This window comes from Lissotriton vulgaris, chromosome 8 (assembly GCF_964263255.1).
Source record: "Lissotriton vulgaris chromosome 8, aLisVul1.2, whole genome shotgun sequence".
Taxonomy (NCBI): Eukaryota; Metazoa; Chordata; class Amphibia; order Caudata; family Salamandridae; genus Lissotriton; species Lissotriton vulgaris.
The window spans coordinates 1184526691-1184550348 of NC_141696.1; the positions used below are offsets into that span (position 1 = coordinate 1184526691).

General features: G+C 43.5%; 1 protein-coding gene across 4 annotated transcripts in view; it reads left to right on the forward strand.

The window, feature by feature from the left end:
• Nucleotides 1-23658, forward strand: part of LOC147698471 (phosphatidylinositol 3,4,5-trisphosphate 3-phosphatase TPTE2-like) — a 308096-nt gene that overhangs the window by 168594 nt on the left and 115844 nt on the right. For all 4 annotated transcript variants that reach the window (XM_086935050.1, XM_086935048.1, XM_086935049.1 and 1 more), the window contains exons 9-10: nt 2778-2842; nt 12867-12927. In XM_086935050.1, coding sequence (XP_086791176.1) covers nt 2778-2842; nt 12867-12927 — 126 coding nt within the window. The remainder of the gene's footprint in view (nt 1-2777; nt 2843-12866; nt 12928-23658) is intronic.

Here is a 23658-nt window from a genome sequence, read left to right on the forward strand (position 1 = left end):
CAGATATTCCGATGTCCAGGAGACGCTGCAAGAGGATACCGTGGTTAACCGTGGAACACCCATAAACACATATACATATGTTTGTCGGGTTTTCAGGAACATTTTGCTTGCAGTATTTACCCTGAAAACACATGTACACTGACTTCTGTGAAAAGGAGGAGTAATAACCCAATATTTCCTAGGTGTGTGGAGTAATGTGTTTTCTCAAATGGAGTACATTTCTCCATCTGTTAGTGAAATAAAACACATTATATGTCTACTTGCACATGTATACATCATTTGATGTGGAGAAGGGTGGCTCAATGGTTAGAGCGGCAGACCCTGATGCAGAGGTCTGGCCCGGGACCAGGGTTCAATTCCCGACGCGGCAGGGTCTTGGACTCAATCTTCCCGGACCTGATAATTCTTGCCTCGATGCCTATTCCAATCATGGAGTCCCACTCTGCAACTCTGGGCAATAGATCGCTTAATCTCTACAACGGCCCCAACAGCGCTTGGATGCCTGGCTTCACCTTGGGGGTGCCCAGGAGTGGACACCTCACAGGAAAGCCAGGTAGGGTTCCACAGCGGTATGAATACAGCGCTACGAGACCTCTGGGTAGAAGGTGCTATATAAATACAAACACATTTACATACAGATTTTTTATCCATTCTGGAGTCGGAAAATCTATTTTGATTTATTAATAAGTCACCCTTAAGGTGTGTCTCGTAAGGCTTTAAGGCAGGGTGCCTAATATATATAAAAAAAGTGTCATACTGTATGCTTAAAAAGTGTGCCATCAAAATGACTGAAGACCCAAAGTCTAGTTTTACTTTGAAGGCTGTTAAACTTTTCCATGAACAGACCCAAGTATGCTTAACATACTAATTCTTCAAATCCACCTGCAAAAATGATAGAGAAGTAATTGAAATGTATTTCACACCTAATTTTCCAAATCTGGTGAAATCAAAGTTTTGATAACTTTAGTGGAAAAGTAACTTTGTAGCAATGTACTTTGTGCTGCCTGAGCCAATACTGGCTTAAAACGAGTTTGGCCTCTCAATGAGCCTTCAAAGTCAAATACATATCCTTGGTTAGGAGAATTAGGGACTCTGATTCAGAAGACAGTGGCCTGTCTCTGAGCCCAGGAAGAACAGAGTGGTGTTATCTACTAGTAATTTAGCAGGGACTAGTAATCTGGGAGGAGTGCGACAGCAAGGCAGACCTTAGGGCAGACTTAATACTTCTTATTTTAACTTGTTGATCTCAGAAAGGGCTGACAGGATCTACGCTTATTCATTCTCAGAGCCTTCCTAGACCCTTGGCGCAAACCCCTATTAAGAGGGAGAATCGGTTTTGACCCTGTCTGGTAGGCGGCGAGCTCATTTTAGTATAGGAGTGGCTAAGGAGCTGAAAGAGATCTGTCTGGTAGCAGAAAGGTTCTGCCATTTTAAAGCAGGGGTTTCTGGGTCATGTTACAATAAGCTAAAGAGGGGGTGATCCAAATGGAGAGTGACATGCGGTGAGAAAGTAGCCAGGGTTTGGTAGAAAACATTGTCCAATCTCTGACTCATGCATATGATTAAAATGACACCTCACATTCTGAACATACCTGAACCTGGTCAGACTTCACCTGAGCAAGAAGGCCGTGCTGGAAGAACGTAGATTACTGGCTCTTTGCTCCTGCTAGAGGAAGAGGATGCACACACTGACTAAAGGACTACTTACTCCTGCTGGCACTCAGGGATGAGAACTGCACTTTAAGGGATAAGTGGTCTCCTATTAGTCAGCTCCATGGCCACACAAAAAGCAGAAAGACTGCTTACTCCAAGATGAGTAACCTATGAGACGTGAAGGAAAGAAATCAAGGACAAAGGATACTAGAATCCAAATGGTCACATACTATCTCCTGTTTATTCTACTCCATTTCTCAAAAGCAGTCTTGGCATTTATACTTATACTTTAGTTCAATTCCATCAGGCTATGTTGAAGAACATCTTTTTCTAGTTAGTAGTGTGCCTTCAATATTCCTTCTGTCTTTGGATGATGAGTGTGAGAACAGCCATATATCCAATAACTATAGTTGTATGCTAGAATGCTAATCTTCAATGCACATGACCTACCCATCCTACCATCTCTGGGTTCTCTGCTGGATCAATTGTTTTCTTCTGCTGGAAAACCTTGTGAATAAGAGTACCAATGATAATACCACAGAGCACAATGTAAGACTCACAGAAGGAACCACTTAGACATTTTAGTTGATGTTTTATATTTGAATCATTATTTCTAAAGCGTTACGAAGCTGTGCCTCTGAAGAGCAGTATGTCGAGGTGTGTTGAATTTAAAAGAAATGCCTAATGGGAATAACTTGTATAACTGTATAGCTACTCTTTAACTACATGGTCTATATATATTGGAATGGATGATGGACCTTACTTCTAGTTTGATGACTACAAAAAATCCTCCAATTACTGGGGAAATATTAAAACTGAAGGATGGTACACTAGTGAATTAGTTCACTATCATATGTTGAAGGAAAGTCCACTAGTGGATTCCCCTCCTGAATGAACACTACTTCTAGTAATGAAAGGGTTTTTTATTGACTAGAAATCATTGGGCAAATAGGGGCCTAAAAATTGTGTTGGCCTTTGTTGGAAAGTAACACTAAGATGTTAATCATGAAGTCAACTGAAATGGTCAGTACCATGCAGACAATTTTCAAAAGGATTTTGTGTTATAGTTTGCATGAATCGTAAATGTATAGTATATAATTAAAGCACATCTTTCACCTTTTCAGATCGTGTGATTGCTATGTCGTTCCCATCTGCAGGAAAGCAATCCTTCTACAGGAATCCTATTCAGGTTGGTGTTTTTCGCTCTTCATCAACAAAATTCTACTTTGCTTGCATTTAATATTTGATATTACAGTCTTTATTCTGTAATGAAAGTCTGCATTTAAGGTTCCTTATGTTTTTTCTGAATCCCAGAAAAGTTTACATGTCAGTGCTTGCATATCTTTTTATCAAACCATTATATTAGAGTCAGATTGCTTAGCTGTTAAGCACACCCAGGTGGTTCAACACTTTATTGGTGCTAATTGTCTGGATTACATGTTGCTTTTGGAGATGTGTCCCTTTTTTGTCACTGTACTGATTTACTGAAATTCTACTGTTCGTTCCATCACATGAATCACTATTGAAGAAAGAAGTTCTCGTGAGGGGTATTACTCACATCAATGCCACACTAATCAGAAATCTTGCCCTTTCCTTCTTATCATCTTATTAGAAGTTACATGTGCTGCAAGCATTACCAAAGAAACATATGTTCTGTTTCTGCTGAAACTGGGCCTTGTGTTGAACTGGTAATGTAGAGTATTTTAGACTTTCTGTGGTTCCTTCGTGCTGTTTCATGAGGCCCCAACACGCATGGGTCCCCACCTTGAGAGCAGGCTGCTTCAGGCAAGGTCCCTGACCTTTTCATTTGTTCTTCACCTATTTGGTCATTATGTGACCACTGGAGCACTGAACACCACTGTTTTGAGTATATTGAACTATGTTTTTCTATTCATTAAAAAATTCAAAGTATCTGTATGGCAGAGGGTGTTAATCATTAATTCAGATATGTGACAATTGTTTATGATATCATAAACTGAATCGGTATTTCTTTGTTATACCTCATTAAACCGTGTGTGTGTGCGTACACGTGCACGCCATGGCTTATATGTGGTGGAACACGCAGCTCCTGTTATGTTTATACACACACACACATAAATTCCTATGAAGGTTATTAGTCTCTGTGTCAAATCTCTTCTATTGGAAATTGAGCCTACCTGTTGCCATGATACTGTTACTAGTGGTTCCTGGTCTAATATAGATATTTTGGCAAACTCAAATTGTCTGCTCCCCTTGCTTCTATGCTTAATGTGCACCATAAGAAAGAAGAGGGAAAGGGTTGTCAGTTACTGGTATTCACCTACATACCAGTTATATGAGTCTTCAAGTTGACACATGAAAAGAGGAATAAATGGAAAAAAGACAAAATGTTGAATATCAATTTATTCTCCAGCATTGTTATTTTAACACTTCTGCTGTATCCTCTTCAGTACTTCGGTGTTAATATTTTTCAAAATCACATTTTTTTAGAAGGAATATGGCTGTAGTGAAATCCAATAGTCTCTCAGTCCATTTGTCTTCTCTCCCTAGTGACATGATTCTACAAGTGAACTCTAGATTAAAAATAACTCCAGGTACCCAGACCAGTGGTGTTCAATGTTTACCAAGACATTGTGAATACAGGATGTAGGATATCCTGTACAGGCTATTGTAGCTATTCTGCAGCATTCTCCAATATATGAAGAGAAACACATCAGGCTTTTAGATTGTGTGCCATGGCGTGACAAAAACATCACATAGACAGTAATAGGTCATACATCCAAGGTTTAGATGTTCTTTCAAATAAAATGTATACAAAGTTAGAATCATATTTAAGTATTTCCCCAGGATGTTCTACCTACCATCAGGTAGTAGAGTTCCACAAACAGTTAACCCTAAAAAAGAGCCAGAAACTATGGCACCTAAAAGGCAAATAAATACATACTGATGGGCTGCATCAGCTACATTCTTCTAAGTATTAGCACTCAGTGAGAGTAATCCATGAAAACTGGAATTTCCTTCTACAATCCAAATCTAAAGCTACAGGTATTTTCATACGTCTGAATCCTAAATGCCAATTTGGATCCATGGCGACTTCAGTCATGGTACAATCCATGGTTAATGTCGACTTCACCACATTCTTGGACATCCATACCCAAGACGTCGGGTACTATGCACCAAACCCCTAAAAAAAAAATATTTTATACGGATAGGCGACCTCCCATTACAATGACTACTTGTTACAGAGCCTCTAGGATCCTGCTCCTTAACTAATTTCAGTCTTTGATAAAGTGTGTAAAGCATACAAAATCAATAAAAGAAAGCATACCAGAACCCCCATTCGTTTTCCTCCACTATTCTGAAGTCTTGCTTGTTATATCCTGTTAAAACTTGAGAATTCTAAGCTTTTACCCATGAGTCTGCAGTTCAACAGTATCAACTCAACAAGGACATGGTGAGCACAATATGCTGTGGCATACATCTTTCTATCTACATGCACTGCTTGCTTGTCAATTAAATTAATTTTATTATGCCTAGATACAAGATGTCTTAGGACATTTTACGACAAAAGAATATTTCTCTCTCTTGTGATGTTGCTTTAGAGAATTTAAAAAGGGGATAGGGATTCTGAAATATTTTACCACCCTTTTAATACCTCTTTGAAACAGAGATCTGATCCTCTCTAGCAGTCCTTTGAGGCCTTAAAAGCTAGACAGTTTGCAAAGGAACAGAATAGTCTGCAAAGAAAACCACAGTTTTTTACAGCAAGCCAAAACATGCAGAAATAGCTTCCAGTTGAACTCTAAACTGTGACAAGAAATATGTCTGATTCGATTGATGGATGTAGTCCACACCAACTTTTTTCAACTTGCAGGGAACATCAGTGGAATGCGACTTGCTTCTTTCCACTAAAAATGGTTTCTGGTCACTTAGGAGCGATGGCTACTGATAACCTGATAGTGTATTATTTCCTTAACGTTCTTCAAAATCACTAAATTCCCCTCAAGAACTTCTTAGTATTTCACCAGCAAGCCACAAGCTTTTCCTGCGTGTCAATAAAATTGATACTAAGCAATGAAAAAGATCTAGGATTTTACTCAAGGTACTCCATACTTTATTGTCCCCATGAAGAGAATTGAGATTAGGATCACTCTGATCTACACCCATTTCTTGTGAAGGAATCACTCCATGTGGCCACACGTTCAGTTTGTGGAGCCATGGAGCTGTTACAGCTGGGATATTGGTTGGCACCAGTCTATCTTCCAAATGCAAAAGGAAATCATCACTTCCAATACAAATGCCTTCACTTCTGCTTGAAATCAGTTCAGCAGTGTTTATGAAGTTGTTCTTTACTTTTTTTCTACAGAAAGTGCAGATTTACCATCATCTCATGAAACATGTTGTGCAGGATTTGTTCGATATTCTCAGCCAGATTAGCATATCATGCATGTGGCCTACAGAATTCCACTTACTGGTACTCGTTTATGTTAACTGCATAGTTTTGTAAGTATTGAAGCAGGCCTCACAGGTTTTGGGAACCTGTACAACAGCAGGCCCATAAAAATACAGATGCTATATAGTTGGGCATCAATTACAAGGTACTGAAGTGAGAAAGATGTTGTAACAACTGAGTGAAAATTGGTTATCAGAGTGGAGCAGCAGCCTTTTTTGCACATACAGGTTGAGATAGCCTACAATGAGCAACTTGTATCTTCTCAAGCACTAGTAGTTCATATTTTAAGCATAATACAATTTTTCATATTAGTCCAATAGTCTGGACTGCAGCACATAGAAACGAGTATAGGGTAGAAACTTATTTCACAGTGTTTGTACTTGTAGGTCATCCCTGTGAGAATGCCCTCGAAGAATACCACTGTTGCACCTGAACTTTATAGAAATAAACATTAATGAAGGACCTTGAGGGACCCTTTCACATGGTGAGGAAAATATAGGTGTAGTTTAGGAGGTCCTTCTGGAGCTTGTGTGTCTTGATCTTCTGTAACAGGCATATATCGAACTAAATTCAAATGTCATCATATGGGTGACTTCTTCTGCTTCCATCTTCTCTTCCATGGTTTAGACCTTGTACAGACAACAGTATTTACATGGCTGGATAAGCTGTGCAACCCTGCCCTGTAGACATGTTTGTGACTTGCTCTATTTTAACCATAATTGATGCAGCCATCTACTATTGAGAATACTCTATATATATATATATATATATATATATGCTGTGGGGTTTTAGGTTTAAACCTATAATAACTGATAAAACCACACTGAAAGAAAAATAGCCCTCACCGGTGAAAACATATAAACACTGAAAAAACACCTGGACAACCACAAACTAAATGCCATTCAAAGAAAGGAAAACGAGAGTGAAAGAGTCATGTTTTTCTTCCTGAAGGCGTCAATACAATGTAACTTTGTTATACAAGCTAGCAGAAAGAAAGACTGGCTAACATTATTCTGCTTGAGTTTTGTTCTTTAGGGATGCCACTAAAATATTGTTTCTTCTTCCTTTTACTTTTTTAGTTTTGTGGCCTTTGGTCTAAAGATGCAGGGTTTAGTTTCATGTTTTAGGTCTAGTTTAATTATTTTATAAACTATACAGAATCAGGAAATATCAAACTCATATTTGAAATTTTGCTGCATTTGATTCGTTCACTGATAAGTAAAATGGCTGGTTTTATAAACATCTTTCCTAATATGTGTCATCACATTTACCCACAGAGAATGGGCAAAAACCCTTAACACATCAGACCATAGTTTCTAGTGGGTCAGTATTGATAGTAGGTGAATTGCCAACACCTCAGGCTTTAAATATTCAATGCAAGGTATAGTGACCAGTATATATATCACCAAGCATCTGGGATAGTGGTGAAACATGACACCAGACTTTTGGAAAACATGGAGTGCAGTGTCACTTGTAATGCTCTGCAAAAAAGGTTCTTTCCAAGTTCAACAAAGATTGGAGTGATATTGTTTATATTTGCAGTGATTCAGCTACGTATATAAAAAGGTTGTGTGATGACCTGTCAAAATTGATACCCGAGCTGAAGTGATTCCCTGTAGTAGATCCTTGCCACTTGTTAGATGGTATGTGAAAGCATCTTTACAATCTTAAGAGTTAATGAGGGATGCTATTGACTTTTTAGTCCATTCTGGTGCCCTGTTTTCTTATGCACAGGAACTAAAACGCAAATATTTATCATTGCGTGCTTTATGTCGCATCAAAGAAAGTCATCCCAACTGTGTCCCTTAGCTGATGGTTCTCAGCCCAATGGGCTATGAATGCTGAGAGGGCCTTTTCACAGAAGTTTACATGGAAAGGAAAGAGCGAGCGCACATGACCCAAAGACTCACTGAAGAAGTATTGTATGGTGTACTACAATAAGATTAATTTGCAAAAATCTATATGGACCTCATATACACTACAAGTACACTGTCTATATACCATATTCTTTCAGTGCAGAAAGCAATCAATGATAAAAGTAAAACGTTCCATAAACACCGGAAAAACACTTTTTCTGTTGTTTTTAGTAACGCGAAAATGTGTAACCACTGATAAAAACAGTTTTTTAAGATATTGAAAACACTGAAAAAACCCCACCAGAATTTACCAAAAATAGAAACTGAAAACCAAAAAGCATATATATATATATATATATATATATATATATATATATATATATATATATATATATATATATATATATATATATATATATATATATATATATATATATATAGTGAACCTTTAGCCACAAGCTTGGGCTTGGTGGCAGATCATATGGTATCTTGGACACCGAACTTAATCCATCAACTGCTAGAAAGGAGAGAAACTACAGACCGCTTCAATAAAAGGTGTGTGCAGTAGTGCAGTGACTCATGTTTGAGTTTTGCAGGTCATACTGACAGCTGCACTCACAGAGCCGGTCAGGTCCATGTTGCAATGCTGACCAGAGAGCATGTAGTAAGTTACCACGGGGTAACCCAGTATTCCTCAGAACCTGGGCAAGGATAAATTATCTAAACAATGGTTCTGTCGGGTTCGGATAGATCAGTTCTAAGATTAAGTTACTTTCTGCTTCATCAATTCAACAACACAGTAAACCAAATAATATTACAAATCCAAACCTTGTAGGGTAAAACAACACTATTTTATGAATTATTCACATTCATAGTTACCCTGTTTTCATTTGAAACACAAATTAGCTAAATAGCTGTACTGCAAAAGACGGCGCATCAATTTGTGTCAAAAAGTGAAGTTGTCGGTGCTCGGTGATAAATTGTGCAATTGTGAAATGGTGACTTTTATATACAGTGGGGAAAGGCGAAGGGGGATCATTTGGCCAGTAGGACTTTCGTAAAGTTGGTACTGTGGGCCAGTTGGTTGTGTCACAGATTATTAATCACTGGTACAAAGAGATTATGCGTCGATGTTTCAACCCTAGGATTTCCCTATTTGCGGGTCACTGCCGGTCTTCATCAGGACTGTGGGGGGTCGGGGAGGGGTAGAGTGAGCAACCTGTTGGGTAAGATTTTAATTAAGGTTAGGATTGTGTGAAGGCAATCATTTAGTTATTATATTCTAGAGGCTTCAAGGTCCTGAAGACTCACCACTGGTTGCACCTGAAGTACTCCCAGACGGCGACAAGCAGGCTCAGTCCCTTGTCTTGCGGAACAGCCGGTCAATGATTGTAGGCCGTCAAGATTATTCTTGAGAGTCCCCAGGGGTCTGGTTCCCATGTAGAGTGATGATTCTAGGGAAGTATGGGTTTGGTAGTTAATAACCCGTATTGGCGCACAATTTAATCCTATGTAAATGGTTTACATGGCCAAAGACTCACCTACTGTCAATTATTCGTCAGCAGTTTACTTTGTTACTCAGGACTTTGTGGAGATACGCAAGTATCTAAAAAACAAAATCAAAACAGGAAGACCCTCGTTAGTATGGTTCATTCCTTGGAACTGATTCAGATGCGCGAGAGCATCCGAAAGCTGGGACCTGCACTGAGAACTTGGTTCGTGTTCAGTGGGTCTGATGTGTTGCCCTGATATTTGACCTCACCTTTGATCAAGTCGTCAGAACCAAGATGTAGCAGACGCGCTGTGTTTATTCTACGCCGTCTGTCCTCGTCATAATCTGAGTTGAAAAACCAGTATTGATACAGGACTGGTTTATACTGGTTTACCCGAGCGCAAGGATGTTCCGACGCGCAATCAGGTTGCCAAGCAACCTAATGTACATGGCTGGCCGGCATGACGCGTTGGAATATGTGATCGGAGCTGACTTTTTTACGGTGCTAGAGTCAATCTGAACTTATAGAATGTTGGAATGTCCTCGTGCTTGAGTAAACCAGTATAAACGAGTCCTGGAACAATTCTGGTTTTCCAACTCGGATTGTGACGAGGACAGACGGTGCAGAATAAACACAGCGCGTCTGCTACATCTTGGTTCTGACAACTTGATCAAAGGTGAGGTAAAATATCAGGGCAACACATCAGACCCACTGAACACGAATCAAGTTCTCAGTGCAGGTCTCAGCTTTCCGATGCTCTCGCGCATCCGAATCAATTCCAAGGAATGAACCATACTAACTTGGGTCTTCCTGTTTTGATTTAGTTTTTTAGATAATTGCGTATCTCCACAAAGCCCTGAGTAACAAAGAAAACTGCTGACGAATAATTCACAGTAGATGAGTCTTTGGCCATGTAAACCAGATGAAATCGTGCGCCAATACGGGGTATTAACTACCAAACCCTTCCTTTCCTAGAATCACTCTACATGGGAACCAGACCCCTGGGGACTCTCAAGAATAATGTTGACGGCCTAGAATCATTGACCGGCTGTTCCGCAAGACAAGGGACAGAGCCTGCTTGTCGCTGCCTGGGAGTACTTCAGGTGCAACCAGTGGTGAGTCTTCAGGACTTTGAAGCCTCTAGAATATAATACCTTAATGATTACCTTCACACAATCCTAACCTTAACTAAAATCTTACACAGGGGTTGCTCACTCTACCCCTCCCCTACCCCCCACAGTACTGATGAAGACCCGCATTGACCCACAAATAAGGCAATCCTAGGGTTGAAACATCGACGCAAAATCTCTTTGGACCAGTGATTAATAATCTGTGACACAACCAACTGACGTGGCCCACAGTACCAACTTTACCAAAGCCCTACTGGCCAAATAATCCCCCTTTCCCTTTCCCCACTGTATATAAAAGTCACCATTTCACAACTTCACAATTTATCACCGAGCACTGACAACTTCACTTTTTGTCACAAATTGATGCGCCGTCTTTTGCAGTACAGCTATTTAGTGAATTTGTGCTTCAAATGAAAACAGGGTAACTATGAATGTGAATAATTCATAAAATAGTGTTTTTTTACCCTACAAGGTTTGGATTTGTAATATTATTTTGTTCACAGTGTTGTTGAATTGATGAAGCAGAAAGTAACTTAATCTTAGAAGCGATCTATCCGAACCCGACAGAACCATTGTTTAGATAATTTGACCAGAGAGCATGGCTACAGTGGGGTGGTAGAGGAAAGCTGCAGAGGATGGCAGGAGTAAAGGTATTGGCCATTTTTTTTTACATTTTGGGATAAGGCAGTGGAGGGTGTTTTTACGAGAGTGGTGTTGGTAGTAGGTACTGAAACAGGTGGCTTTGAAAAAAACATTTTTGGGATGGGTGCAGGAGGGTGTTTGTAGGACAGTGGTGTAGATGGGGTCTTACATTTTGGAATGAGTGTGGATGGTAGGAGAAAGGCTCTGCTCATTTTTAAATTTGGTATATACTAGGTATTTGGGCAGTATTTAGGGCATTAGGATTTAGTAGCAGAACATCACGTTAATGCTTTTTTAAAACTACATCTATGTTGAGGTGGTTGAAGGACGTAAGATCATGTCATGCATGGCCTTGCATTAACTCCTCTTCCCCTGCACACGTCATATTATAGGATCAGTTACTAAGTGAATGAGGGTTAGCGATCATACAGAACATAAATCTGTAGATGGTTGGCACTGAATAAAGTTGATGTTTCCCAGTCGAGGTTCCAAATAACACGTAGGCAACCCAGTCTTAACTCTTATTGTCTATTTGGTGTCACTCCGAACCCCTTGTGAAAAACCACCCTGGTATTGACAGCTACCCATCTATCATTCTAAATATCCAAGCCACTACCCAAGAGAATGTTGAGAACTAGTGAACTAACACCTTTCGCTTGTTCTGTGGAGCTCAGAAGTGGAAGTCTAGACTGTAGCTCCCACCAGAGTATCCCCTTGAAAACATAAAGCTGTTTGTGATATTCAGAACTTTTACATTTTGTTGGTCATAGGTCTTTTTAATCCAAGTGACATGTATTGGGATCCTCAGCCCCACCCAGACACTGCAACACTTATTTGACCCACCTACATAGATTTGCACCGGGGCTTGGTATCTATTGGCCCCTTTAGATTGGGGTTAAAATCTGAATGTTTCGGTGGTAAACAACCTTAGACCCTACACTATGAGCTTCTCTCTTTGAGGAACTATGACAGAATTGTGTTACAAACTGCGGTGCATCTTTTCCCTTTCTGCTATATCTGATTAAAGTTGGCTAGTGACTCAGGCAGGACCTTGAATCATTGATATGAAAACGGAAATTGCAGTGAGGTACTTTCAGTGACTGGAGTAGAGACTGTCTTTATTCATACATGAATATATTAATCAGAGCAACTTTAAAGATCTTTGAACCCCAGCAGGCAGACTAACATAGGCCAGAAGGCAGCAATGTAAAATGATTTGAGGTCTTGGAAATGGCTGTTGGTTCTAAAAAGAGAGGGGTCATACATCAGCCCTAGATGGTGCTAGCCACCTTTCGTTTTTGTTTTGCATTGCTCCTCACTTTATTACCCTGTTCATCCATGTTGTAAATAAACACATTTTCTTTTAAAAGACATAGATCTGACTTGAGCTGGAAGCAAGCGACTTTTCAAGAAAATGTATCATGGTCTTACTTAAGGTGGCATACATAGATAGGATCTCGTTGTCTGGTAGCCAATAACATTCCTGACAATCAGATCACTTCATTACTAGGATGGTATATCAACAAGCAGTATGACTTAACATGATATCGTTGGACATTTTCATGTTAGATGATGTGATGGAAGCAGACAGAGATTATGGAAATATAATAATGCAAATGTTATGCAAATATAATAAAATGTCCTTCTGTGTTTTCTGTAGGAAGTGGCAAAGTTTCTGGACACCAAACATAAAGACCATTACAAAATCTACAACCTATGTAGTAAGTATATATGTATGATGTCTATAGGCATTTTATAGGGTGTGTCTCTGCTGTACACAGGGCTGTATTGACAGCATACTTGAGATGTTGTTGACATGTGTGCATAGCTAGCTACTGTGCCCTTGAACGCCTACTGACCTCTCCATAAACAAACAGAGCTAGTGGAAGATAGCACTGCCTAATTTGTTCATTATGCTGCATTGATATGATCTTCGTAAGCCATCGGATCAAATTAGGCGCATTTTGTTAATTTTAGTGAAACAAAAGCAGACAGGTATGTCTCTTTTTGCTCCCACACTCTGGCTGTATCTCAATCTGAATTTGCAGGAACAATACCACCTAGTGGCAGGTTTGGGAACTGCTTGTAAAGCATTTTTAGGTCAAGCATAACAGCACTTGCGCTGTTGCTTTGCGACCTGTTGTCGATGGTTTTTGGATTTAAACTCTGCGCACTGCTAGCCATTGCTTTGTATTTGTCTGTGCCACTATCCTTTAGAAATCCTTGCTTGCTACTGGGCAATCATTCCCAGCAGCGGTGCGTCCATTGGGGCGTAGGGGCGTAGCCCCACAAGCCCCAAGGACGCGCTGCTGCAATAAAATAAACTGGTGTGACTGTCACTGTTTCTTTAAAAAGTTTGACCGAGCGCCGCTGGGAATCACCCGAGTTAATCAGGAGTGGGGAGTGCAGGGGGGCTGGTCTGGACTGCTGCGCAGCTTGAGTGACAGTCCACGACCACGTGACGCACTCAGCTGCAGCAGCAGACAGCCAGCCAAGGTATATAGCGCGCAGTGACTTGCAGGGCAGAAACTTGCCTGCGCATGCGCATCAGTGTTCTCCCATAAGAGGGTGTTTGTTTTAGCTGGTCGCAGCCCTCGGCTTCTCAAAGGCGACACAGGGCGAGCATACATTAGCCCCCCTAGGCGCCAGGATTGGCCGGTCACCGCAGGGCAATCCATTATTGGATGCCGCGCGTGACGTCAGATCCTGATCCAGCCTGGTTGGCAATCACCAGCTGCCTCACTAGCTGATTGGGCCTGTTTAGGAACTTTCTCCCAGTGAACAAGGAGAGCTGTGACTGAATACACATGACGCTGCGTGTAAGGACATCACACTGAATTCAGCGAGCTTGGGGACACTCTCCTCCGGTAAGGCAGACAAGAGATTAATTCGCCCAATTTAAGGTGCACTCTATTACACTGTGCAGCAGGTGAATGAATTGCATTTGTCCACAAGAATATCATATTTTTGCTCATTCATATGCATCAGATAACAAACTTTAACAAAGACAATAGGTTTGCCTTATTTTAGTCATAAGGTTGTGAAATATCTCTGCTGGCACCCAAATAGTGTCCACGTGTCACACTGTGTGGTGCGCAAGATGTTCGTTTACATGTTTTAAGCCACGCCATTATTAGGTCATGCCTATTGGAAAGGAATTTCTAAGTATGCCACACCCCTTTTAGAAACCACCACCGTTTTCATCTCCCTTAAACCCCTGTTTTGGGGGATGATTCCGAATCATGTTAATTAAGTGATGTTTTAAAAATCTGCATGACACATTTGTGTACGTCTGAGCCTTAAGAAAACCAAGTGATGTGCCCAGAATCACACGTTTGGTGGTCACGTGTTGAAGTCGGGATAAGAACCCCAGTCTTGGACATACCGCTAGAACCCCTTTTCTACACATTTAAGACAAATACATTTCCATGGTAGAAGTTCATACATTCCTGGACATAGAACACATTCCTGGACATAGATTTCGTAAACACCATGACAGACAAAGCGACCCAGCTGAACGCGGGGGTCTCAACATTGTCTATATCAATTACATTTCTTAATGGTCTGGGACATGGGGGAGTGCAATAATGCCAAATATTACTTGTACATTAGAAAATACACTTTATGCTAAGATATGACCTGCACCCGAGGAACGGTATAACGGTATCACGATGTATTATTTTACTAAATCCATGGGGATCAAACACTTCAAAGGGACACACACTAGCTTATTTAAGAACATAAAGGTGTCTGTCAGTGTCATCGTCAATGTGACGCGTGCAAGCTCGCCCAGCTGCAGAAGCACCACTCCCTGCAGCTGCATCCAAGACGAGGCATCTTCTGCACGTTCATTCTCTAACGGAATCGAGACTTCTCTCTCCGCGTATGTTATGTAATAGCGTTATTAAGATTTGAAGCCCTCTTTGTAGTCTGAGAATAGCGTGCATGAGCCTGCGCACCAGAGCTGCGTGCCACCACGTTTAGCTGCCAGCCTGTTGATGTGCCAGGCTTACGTTATGAAAGTATGCTCAAATTTACACTTTAAAAAAAATGAAGAAACCTGCTGCTTGATATATGCGCACAAGTGCTGCATGTTAGCTTTTTAAACTTTACATAACACATGACTTAAATTGAAGTGAAACTACTACTGTGCAGCTAAATGAAAACCTATACTAATTCACCACTGTCTGTACATTTCACCTTCATTTGAACTATTGTACAAATCCGTCAATACTATGACGCTTGTAGTCACATGGTACATTTATCCTTTTAGATATGGAATATCACTTTCATTCTGGCGGGAGGAGCAAGCAACACAACGTGAGTGGACGACGGGGCACGATATATAACAGAAAGGGGGCAGGGTAAAGGGCACGAAACAACAAACGAACCCACAACGAAGGGGCAAGCAAAAATGACAAGGCAAGCAACAACTACAGGGCAAAAGCAACAAAAAAAAGTACCAAAAAAGCGCTATGCCTGTGTGGGTGCCTAGCTCGTGCTATTAGTTGATCGAATGAAAAGCCAGGTCTGCATCTTCTTGCAGAATTCAAGAAGAGTGGAGGGGGCTATGGTGTGGAGTGGGAGGACGTTCCATGCTTTATAAGTAATGTTAGAGAACGCCCGTTCTCCTGATTTATGTAGTGGGCTGCCAGTGTGGTGTTAGCTAAGGGCAGGCTGGTGCTCATTCAACAGCAAGGGCCCGCGGCCCACTGCCGCTCTCTCGACCTCGGCTGGCCTAACCGCTGCTACTTGACTCAGAGTCAGGATGACCTCTCTGTCATGAAGCAGTCCCAAACCTCGGATTGATGGCTCAACTTGCCAGAACACAGTACTTTGCCACAACTGCCATATCTAGGTCGACTCGGCCACTATGGAGAGTGTTACATTCTATGGAGTTAATCCTGAATATATGGTTTTCATCACCATTATGTATTGTACCGCTTCACTGTGAAGAGATTACAGACAAGCTGGGTAGGTCTTGGCGGCGGCCACCTATCTAAAGTGGTACGGCGTCGTGGTCTCTGCCAGCCGGTCACCTCGCTGCTCCTCTCATCAGGCCAGAAGGGGATGAGCCCTCAAGGTGCAGGCTCCCCACCCAATCCAGACGATGCTCAGGCTATGAGAGCAGTGCCAGGACTGGTTTGAGAGCCCTTGTTTTCTGCTCAGACAGTGCATTGGAGCTTGTGGCATTTCTCCAACCCGGCTGTGCAACAAAGCAGGTTTGGAGAAACATAAGTGCGCATGTCTGTTTGGCCGGCAAAAGACTGCCAGCTAATGGACCTGCACTTATAATTGTGCACTACTCCTCTACCCTGCCATTCCCGGCCTGCTCTGGACAATTCTCATTGCGCTGCTAAGACATCATACATAGATTGATAACAGTGTGTTATTATCAATTTATCTATCATCTGCTGGCGCTGGGCTGTTAGGTGACGGTCCTCTGCCATTAAGGAGGAGCCGCCCCTGAGTGTACGTGGCTGGTGTAGTGGTGGCTCCAAGTGCTCCACGTGCTACATATGTACCTGGGCCTTGCTACCCTTGGGAGAATTTTCAGGAGCATGCCTAGGCATTTGTAAAAGGAACAAATTCCCGGAAACCGATCCCAGGATGCTGGTTTCCCGTCCACGGAGGACCTGGCTTGGCAGTTCAGGCTGGAGTGTTCCCATGAGGCACATGGTCAAGACTGACTTGCATATGGCTGGCTCCAAACTGGGGTGGCATAGTTGGCAAAAGAAAGATGGATTAAACCCAGATTGTTGTGACTGGGGGTGAATGCTTGCATTGTTCAGCATTCCGTCGATCATTTGTTCTTCTTCATTATCACACATGTGTAAGAGCTTTCAAATATGTCTGTTAGAGATGTGAACTATTCAAAAACCATTTGTTTAATAGACTATAATGTTGCTCCCTGTGCAATAAAAATCTACACCGCAACATGACAGCCGCCTTGCCTCTTAGTTCACTAATTAAATTGTCCTGCTCTGAACAGGTTTCACCCTTAGCAAGTTCACACAAATGTCGGCAGCAAGTCCTTACTTTTTTGATCATGGCTTTGGTCATAAATCTCTGCTTTTCTTTGCATGATTAAGGAGCACGGTGTGTATTTATGCAAGCAGACAACCCAAAATGTTTTGTAAGGTAGTGCAATCATTTTGAATTCACTGCCACTGCCCAAGAAGGATTCATTTGCAGGTTTGAACAGTGCAGAGCCGAATGGTCCCATATCATGTGTGACACCTCAATTCCTGGATTTTTCCGGAAAATTTCTTGCTGCGTTTTGGGACTTGTATCTCCCACTTTAGCACACTATACAGCAAGCCTGGCCATGAGGGGTAAATAAGGTAGTGACAATGAAGAGGGGTACGGTGCAACTAATAAATGCAGTGATAGCTGACCAAGATGGGGCAGATCCCGCCTCGCGGTCAGGCTGATCCTCTAGCGTAGAATTGTTAATACAACCCTTCACTCATTTTAGCCTGATCTGATCGTAGCGCTTCTTCACTCGTGCAGTGATACATTTCAGTGCAGCTTGTTTCAGTGTAGCGCCTCTCTGCTCGCACATAGAAATACTTAGGCACAGCTTAATCTGATCGTAGCGCCTCCCTGCTCGTGCATAAACATATGTAACTGCAGCCTGTTTACATTGCAGCGCTTCTCTGCTTGAGCTGTTCGTAGCGCTTCTCTGCCCCCAACTACCCGCTCTGCTTAACGTGTGTTAATAACTAAATTGGATTGTAGCGCTGACTGTGCAGACTTAATTGTTTATCCCTGCATAGCCCTGATTGTGTTGTTGCAGTTGTTGTTGACCTGGTCGAGTTTTTTGCTGCCACCATTTTGTTGTTCAGCCTCTCAGCCCCTCTTCCCACCCCGCCCCCGCATCCCAGCTGACCCCACCTCGCCCCTCCCACGTCTCGATCCGCCCATATACGTCAGACACCCCTACGCGCAGCGTTTACGCGCAACAATCGCGCCCCATGAGCGCCGAAGGTGCGCCAAAGGTAAGCCCGTCTACGCCCGTCCGCGCCTGGACCGCGCCCAGCGCCAGACCCCCTGCCCCTCGCGCTGCCCAGCCCCCCGCATTACCTACGATGCCGCCACCCTCCTAGCCCTTAACCCCGGTCGCGCCCCCAACTGCGTCCAAGCCGCCCCTGGACACACCCATGGACCTTTCTCTTGCTACTCCTGCAAATTCATCGGCACCAACAACATCTCCGCTACGACCACAACACAGATTCCCGACCCCAACCACCTACAGTGCATCCTTCTCAACACTCGATCGGTCCACAGACACGCCATTGACCTATGGAATCTACTAGACACCATCTCTCCAGACGTCGCCTTCCTAACAGAAACATGGATGAACGCTTCCTCCGCCCCAGACATCACCATTGCCATCCCCGAAGACTATAAGATCACACGCAAGGACCGCACCGACCACACAGGAGGAGGAATCGCTATCGTCCATAAGAAATCAATCCGCATCTCAACCAGCTCTGACGCCAACCTCGCTAACTCCGAACACCTTCACTTCCAGATCCACATCGACCCCAAGACCACACTCAGAGGCACCCTCCTCTACAGACCACCAGGACCCCGCGCAAAATTCAGTGAAGACATCACGGACTTCATCACTCCTCACGCGCTCCCCTCCAAAGACTACATCCTTCTGGGAGACCTCAACTTTCACCTTGAAAAGATCAACGACCGCAACACCACCACCCTCTTGGACTACCTCGCCAACCTCGGACTTAAACAACTGGTCACTTCCCCCACCCACATCGCATGTCACACACTCGACCCCATCTTCACCTCCAGCAATCATGTCTCCTTCAGCCACACTACGGATCTCCTCTGGACTGACCACAGCTGCGTTCACTTCACCTACAACAAACCAAAACCCACCAACCACCTCCAGCCAACTCTGCAAAGAAACTGGAACAAAATCACCACGGACCAGATCTCCGCATCGCTCCTTCTAAATACCCCAGCCCACTCTTCTAACGCAAACGAAGCCGCCGCCAACCTGACCCTATGGTTATCCAACATCGCCGACACCTTAGCACCACTGAAGAAACGTCAAAGCAAACCTGGCAGCAAAAAGGCCTCATGGTTCAACGATGATCTCAAGAAGTCCAAGAAACTCTGCCGCTCCCTTGAAAAGGCCTGGAAAAAAGACCCAACCACTAGCACCAAGGACGCCTTCAAAAACACCACCCGCACTCACCACCAACTAATCCGAAAGGCCAAGAAAACAGCATTTAAGGATCGACTTGACAACAACGCCCACAACAGCAAGGAACTTTTCAACATCGTCAAGGAATTTTCCAATCCCTCGGCCAACTCCAACGACATCACCCCCTCTCAAGCCCTCTGCGACTCCCTGGCCTTATTCTTCCACAACAAGATTGCAGACATCCACAACAGCTTCGACAACCAACCCGGAAACCAACCCACCCTACCACTCACTGAACATTCTCCCCCCGTGAACACCCTTAACGACTGGAACCCAATCTCCACTGAGGACACAATCCGCCTGATGAATTCCATCCACTCAGGATCCCCCACAGACCCATGTCCTCACCACATCTTCAACAAAGCAGACTCCGTCATAGCACCGCACCTCCGAGACGTCATCAACTGCTCCTTCAACTCCGCCACCTTCCCGGAAGACTGGAAACACGCTGAACTCACCGCCCTTCTGAAAAAACCCACAGCGGACCCCACCGAACTCAAAAATTACCGCCCCATCTCGCTCCTTCCATTCCCGGCCAAAGTCATCGAGAAAGCTGTCAACAACCAGCTCGCCGCCTTCCTCGAAGCCAACAAATCCCTCGACTCCTCACAATCTGGCTTCCGAGCAAAACACAGCACTGAGACCGCCCTCATCGCAGCAACAGACGACATTCGAACTCTACTGGACAATGGAGACACAGTCGCCCTCATCCTCCTCGACCTCTCTGCCGCATTCGACACAGTCTGCCACAGCACCCTTCTACAACGCCTCAATAACATCGGAATCCAAGGAAAAGCACTTGAATGGATCACCTCGTTCCTCACCGGAAGAACCCAGAGAGTCCGCCTCCCACCATTCAAGTCCGAGGCCACTGAAGTCATCTGTGGCGTACCACAAGGATCCTCACTCAGCCCCACCCTCTTCAACGTATACATGAGCCCCCTCGCGGCCATCGCCCGCCAACACAACCTCAACATCATCTCTTACGCGGATGACACTCAACTGATCCTTTCTCTCATTAATGACCCCAGCACCGCCAAAACTAACCTTCACGAAGGAATGAAAGAAGTTGCCGAATGGATGAAACAAAGCCGTCTGAAACTGAACTCAGACAAAACAGAAGTCCTCATCTTAGGTACATCCCCCTCTGCATGGGACGACTCCTGGTGGCCGGAAGCCCTCGGAAAAGCACCCATCCCGACAGACCACGCACGAAACCTGGGCGTCATCCTTGATTCTTCACTCTCAATGAACAGACAAGTCAGCGCCGTATCCTCTTCCTGCTTCAACATTCTTCGCATGCTCAGAAAAACATTTCGCTGGATCCCCACCGAAACAAGGAAAACCGTCACCCATGCTCTGGTCACGAGCCGACTGGACTACGGAAACACCCTCTACGCAGGCACTACCGCTAAACTCCAGAAGAAACTCCAACGAATCCAAAACGCCTCAGCCAGGATCATATTAGACATCCCACGCAACGAACACATCTCTGGTCACCTTAAAGACCTCCACTGGCTACCCGTCAATAAGAGGATCACTTTCCGACTGCTAACCCACGCACACAAATCACTCTACGACATCGGACCAGAATGCCTCAACTCACGACTGTCCTTCTACACACCCTCCCGCCAACTACGTTCTTCCAGCCAAGCCCTAGCCACTGTACCTCGCATCAACAAGACCACCATGGGAGGCAGATCCTTCTCATACCTGGCTGCTAAGACATGGAACTCACTCCCCGCTTACCTTCGCCTTACCCAGAACCACCTAGCATTCAGAAAACAACTTAAAACGTGGATATTTGACAAGTAATCCTCCTCCCCTTCCTAAGCGCCTTGAGACCCTCTGGGTATGTAGTGCGCTATATAAATTCTCTGACTTGACTTGACTGACTTCCCCCATACCAGCCCAATCAGTGTTACCAAACAAAGCGATTTGCAGCAACTCAAGAATACTTTTTTTTTACCATGATGCACAGGCCAGTGTAATGCATCTAATTTCGTGGAGGGTGGTATGGGACATTTAAGAAAAGACAAGACCCACATTTTAGGCGACCAACAAACACTTTCCTATCAGAAAGCATGGGGATCTCCTCAAAACACATAATACTTAAACTGACTGGATGATGGAAGGGTGTCTTTTCTATCAATTTTAAAGAAACCAGAAAAAATTCGGCAGAAAACGCAGTGCCAGAATGATTTTTTAAAGGAGACATTCTATGTGAGCACTTAAACCACAACTAGTCTTCTACTGAGACTGTATTTAAAACTGGTGAGTTTTTGCAGGTGGAAGCTGCTTTTACCTACCTGAACTCCTTTAAGGCTTGACGCGGGAGCCTCATTATGAAGTCCTCAGACTACGCCCTAGAGGTACTAAGAAATATGGAGCGATAAGCCCCGGAAGGGTGAAATTAACAAATTACAAACGGAACATAGGGGTTTTTCCTTCATTTCAGTCATAGAAAGGTGGAATCTGTATGTGAAGCCAGAGTTGCTCCTTAGACACGCCTTTACATTTGTATCCTAAATCGGAGGTAATATTCCTAATACAGTAGCTATGTTTCCACGATCAGAAAATGCAGTTTTGCCTGATTCAGGACTTTTCTCAGGAATATGTGGAATAAGACGTTGGCGATCATGTTTTTCATTAGTTGTCTGTATTGATGTGCAGAGGAGTTTATACCAGTGTTGAGGTGATGTTAATCTCTGCCTTATTTCCATGCTCCACGACATTTTAAGTCGGTGGGTTTATCATATGGACTTTTAAATAAGACTTTTTTGCTCGGTTAAAACTGAACTCTCTGCACTGTAGGGTGTGCAGGCCCAGGTGCTCCTGTGCTAAAACATGCTTCAGCATTTGCTTTTTTACCCTTGATTCAGCATAGCAAGGTGTGTGAAGGAGTTAAATACTCTGAGTGGGGATGTAGTACTTTTTACAACCCTCCTGATTTGCTGCAAAGAGGCCCCTGTCCCATCCTGACCCCTTTGTAATTGTGACCGTAAAAGCTTTGCCTTTCAAGCTATTTTAGTATAACTGCGTAAGTGGCATTACATTTGGGAAGGTGATTTATCACAAGAGCTTCTTGTGTTGCACTGCTGCAATATATATGCGGAATGACACCCCGTCTGGAGCTGGCACGTGGCGGCTGGAGGGCCACACTACACCCCGACTGCTACTGTCACATGTATTGCAGCGGCTGAAGGGCCACACTACACCCTGACACCCCCTCAGATGCTAGCACGTGTACTGCAGCGGCTGACGGGCCACACTACACTTCGTCAGCCCTTTAATGCAGCAGGCTGTACTGCAGCGGTTGTAAAGGTCATCCCACTATCCATGGCGGCTTCCTGCAGGAACGCCCCAGCAACCAAGCCAGGAGTAAACGCCCCAGCTCATCTGCTGCATATTTGGCAGACTTGTCACACCGCATGTGATTTATGTGTAAATAATTAAGGGAGAGGTGCTTTGGTGAAGCCCCTTCACTCGTTTTTTGGTCCAGTCTACAATTACAATACATAAATACAGATTTCTAAGTATGCTTTCACCAAATTAGCTTGTTGTTTTCACAAGGTTTAAAACACCTGAGCCCTGTAAATGCTTTGAAATAAAGGAGATGAAAGAAGTCAATTTGTTTGTTGTGTTTTGCTCAGCCCATCACTAAATAGGTTTTCCAAGCGCTCTGCTCCCTTAATTATCACACTGAATGAGTTGCTATTTTCATCATGTGGCTGAACCTGTAATCTGTGTGTAGCAAAGGGGTGCTATGCTGTTGGAAACCTTGCTGAAGCTGATAAGCTGGAGGGTACTTTTAATGCCAATATCGGAGTCTGTAATAGGACGGAATGTATGAAGCTCTGTGGTTATACTGAATAAGCAGCTATCTATGTTATGCCATCTATTAATGTAATAACTGCACTTTCACAATTGCTTTATTAACCTTCCTGCTTTCTCAAATGTGCTTGAAAATGCACAATTTTTCTTCTTTTTTTCAAAATTTTCTGGGGGGGGGTTATCCCCCCAAACCCCCCTTTTGGGGTTCGGGCTCGCTCGCTCGCTACGGTGCTGTATGCAAATGACTTTGCGCCCCACCACTTTAAAATGCCACCCACCGCCCCTGATCATTCCGCTTTTCCCTCCTTTGTGTTTCCACTTTCCTGCCACAGAGCACCTGCCAAGTACTGCCTCCTTACGCTTTCATTGTTTAAGTGTTCCT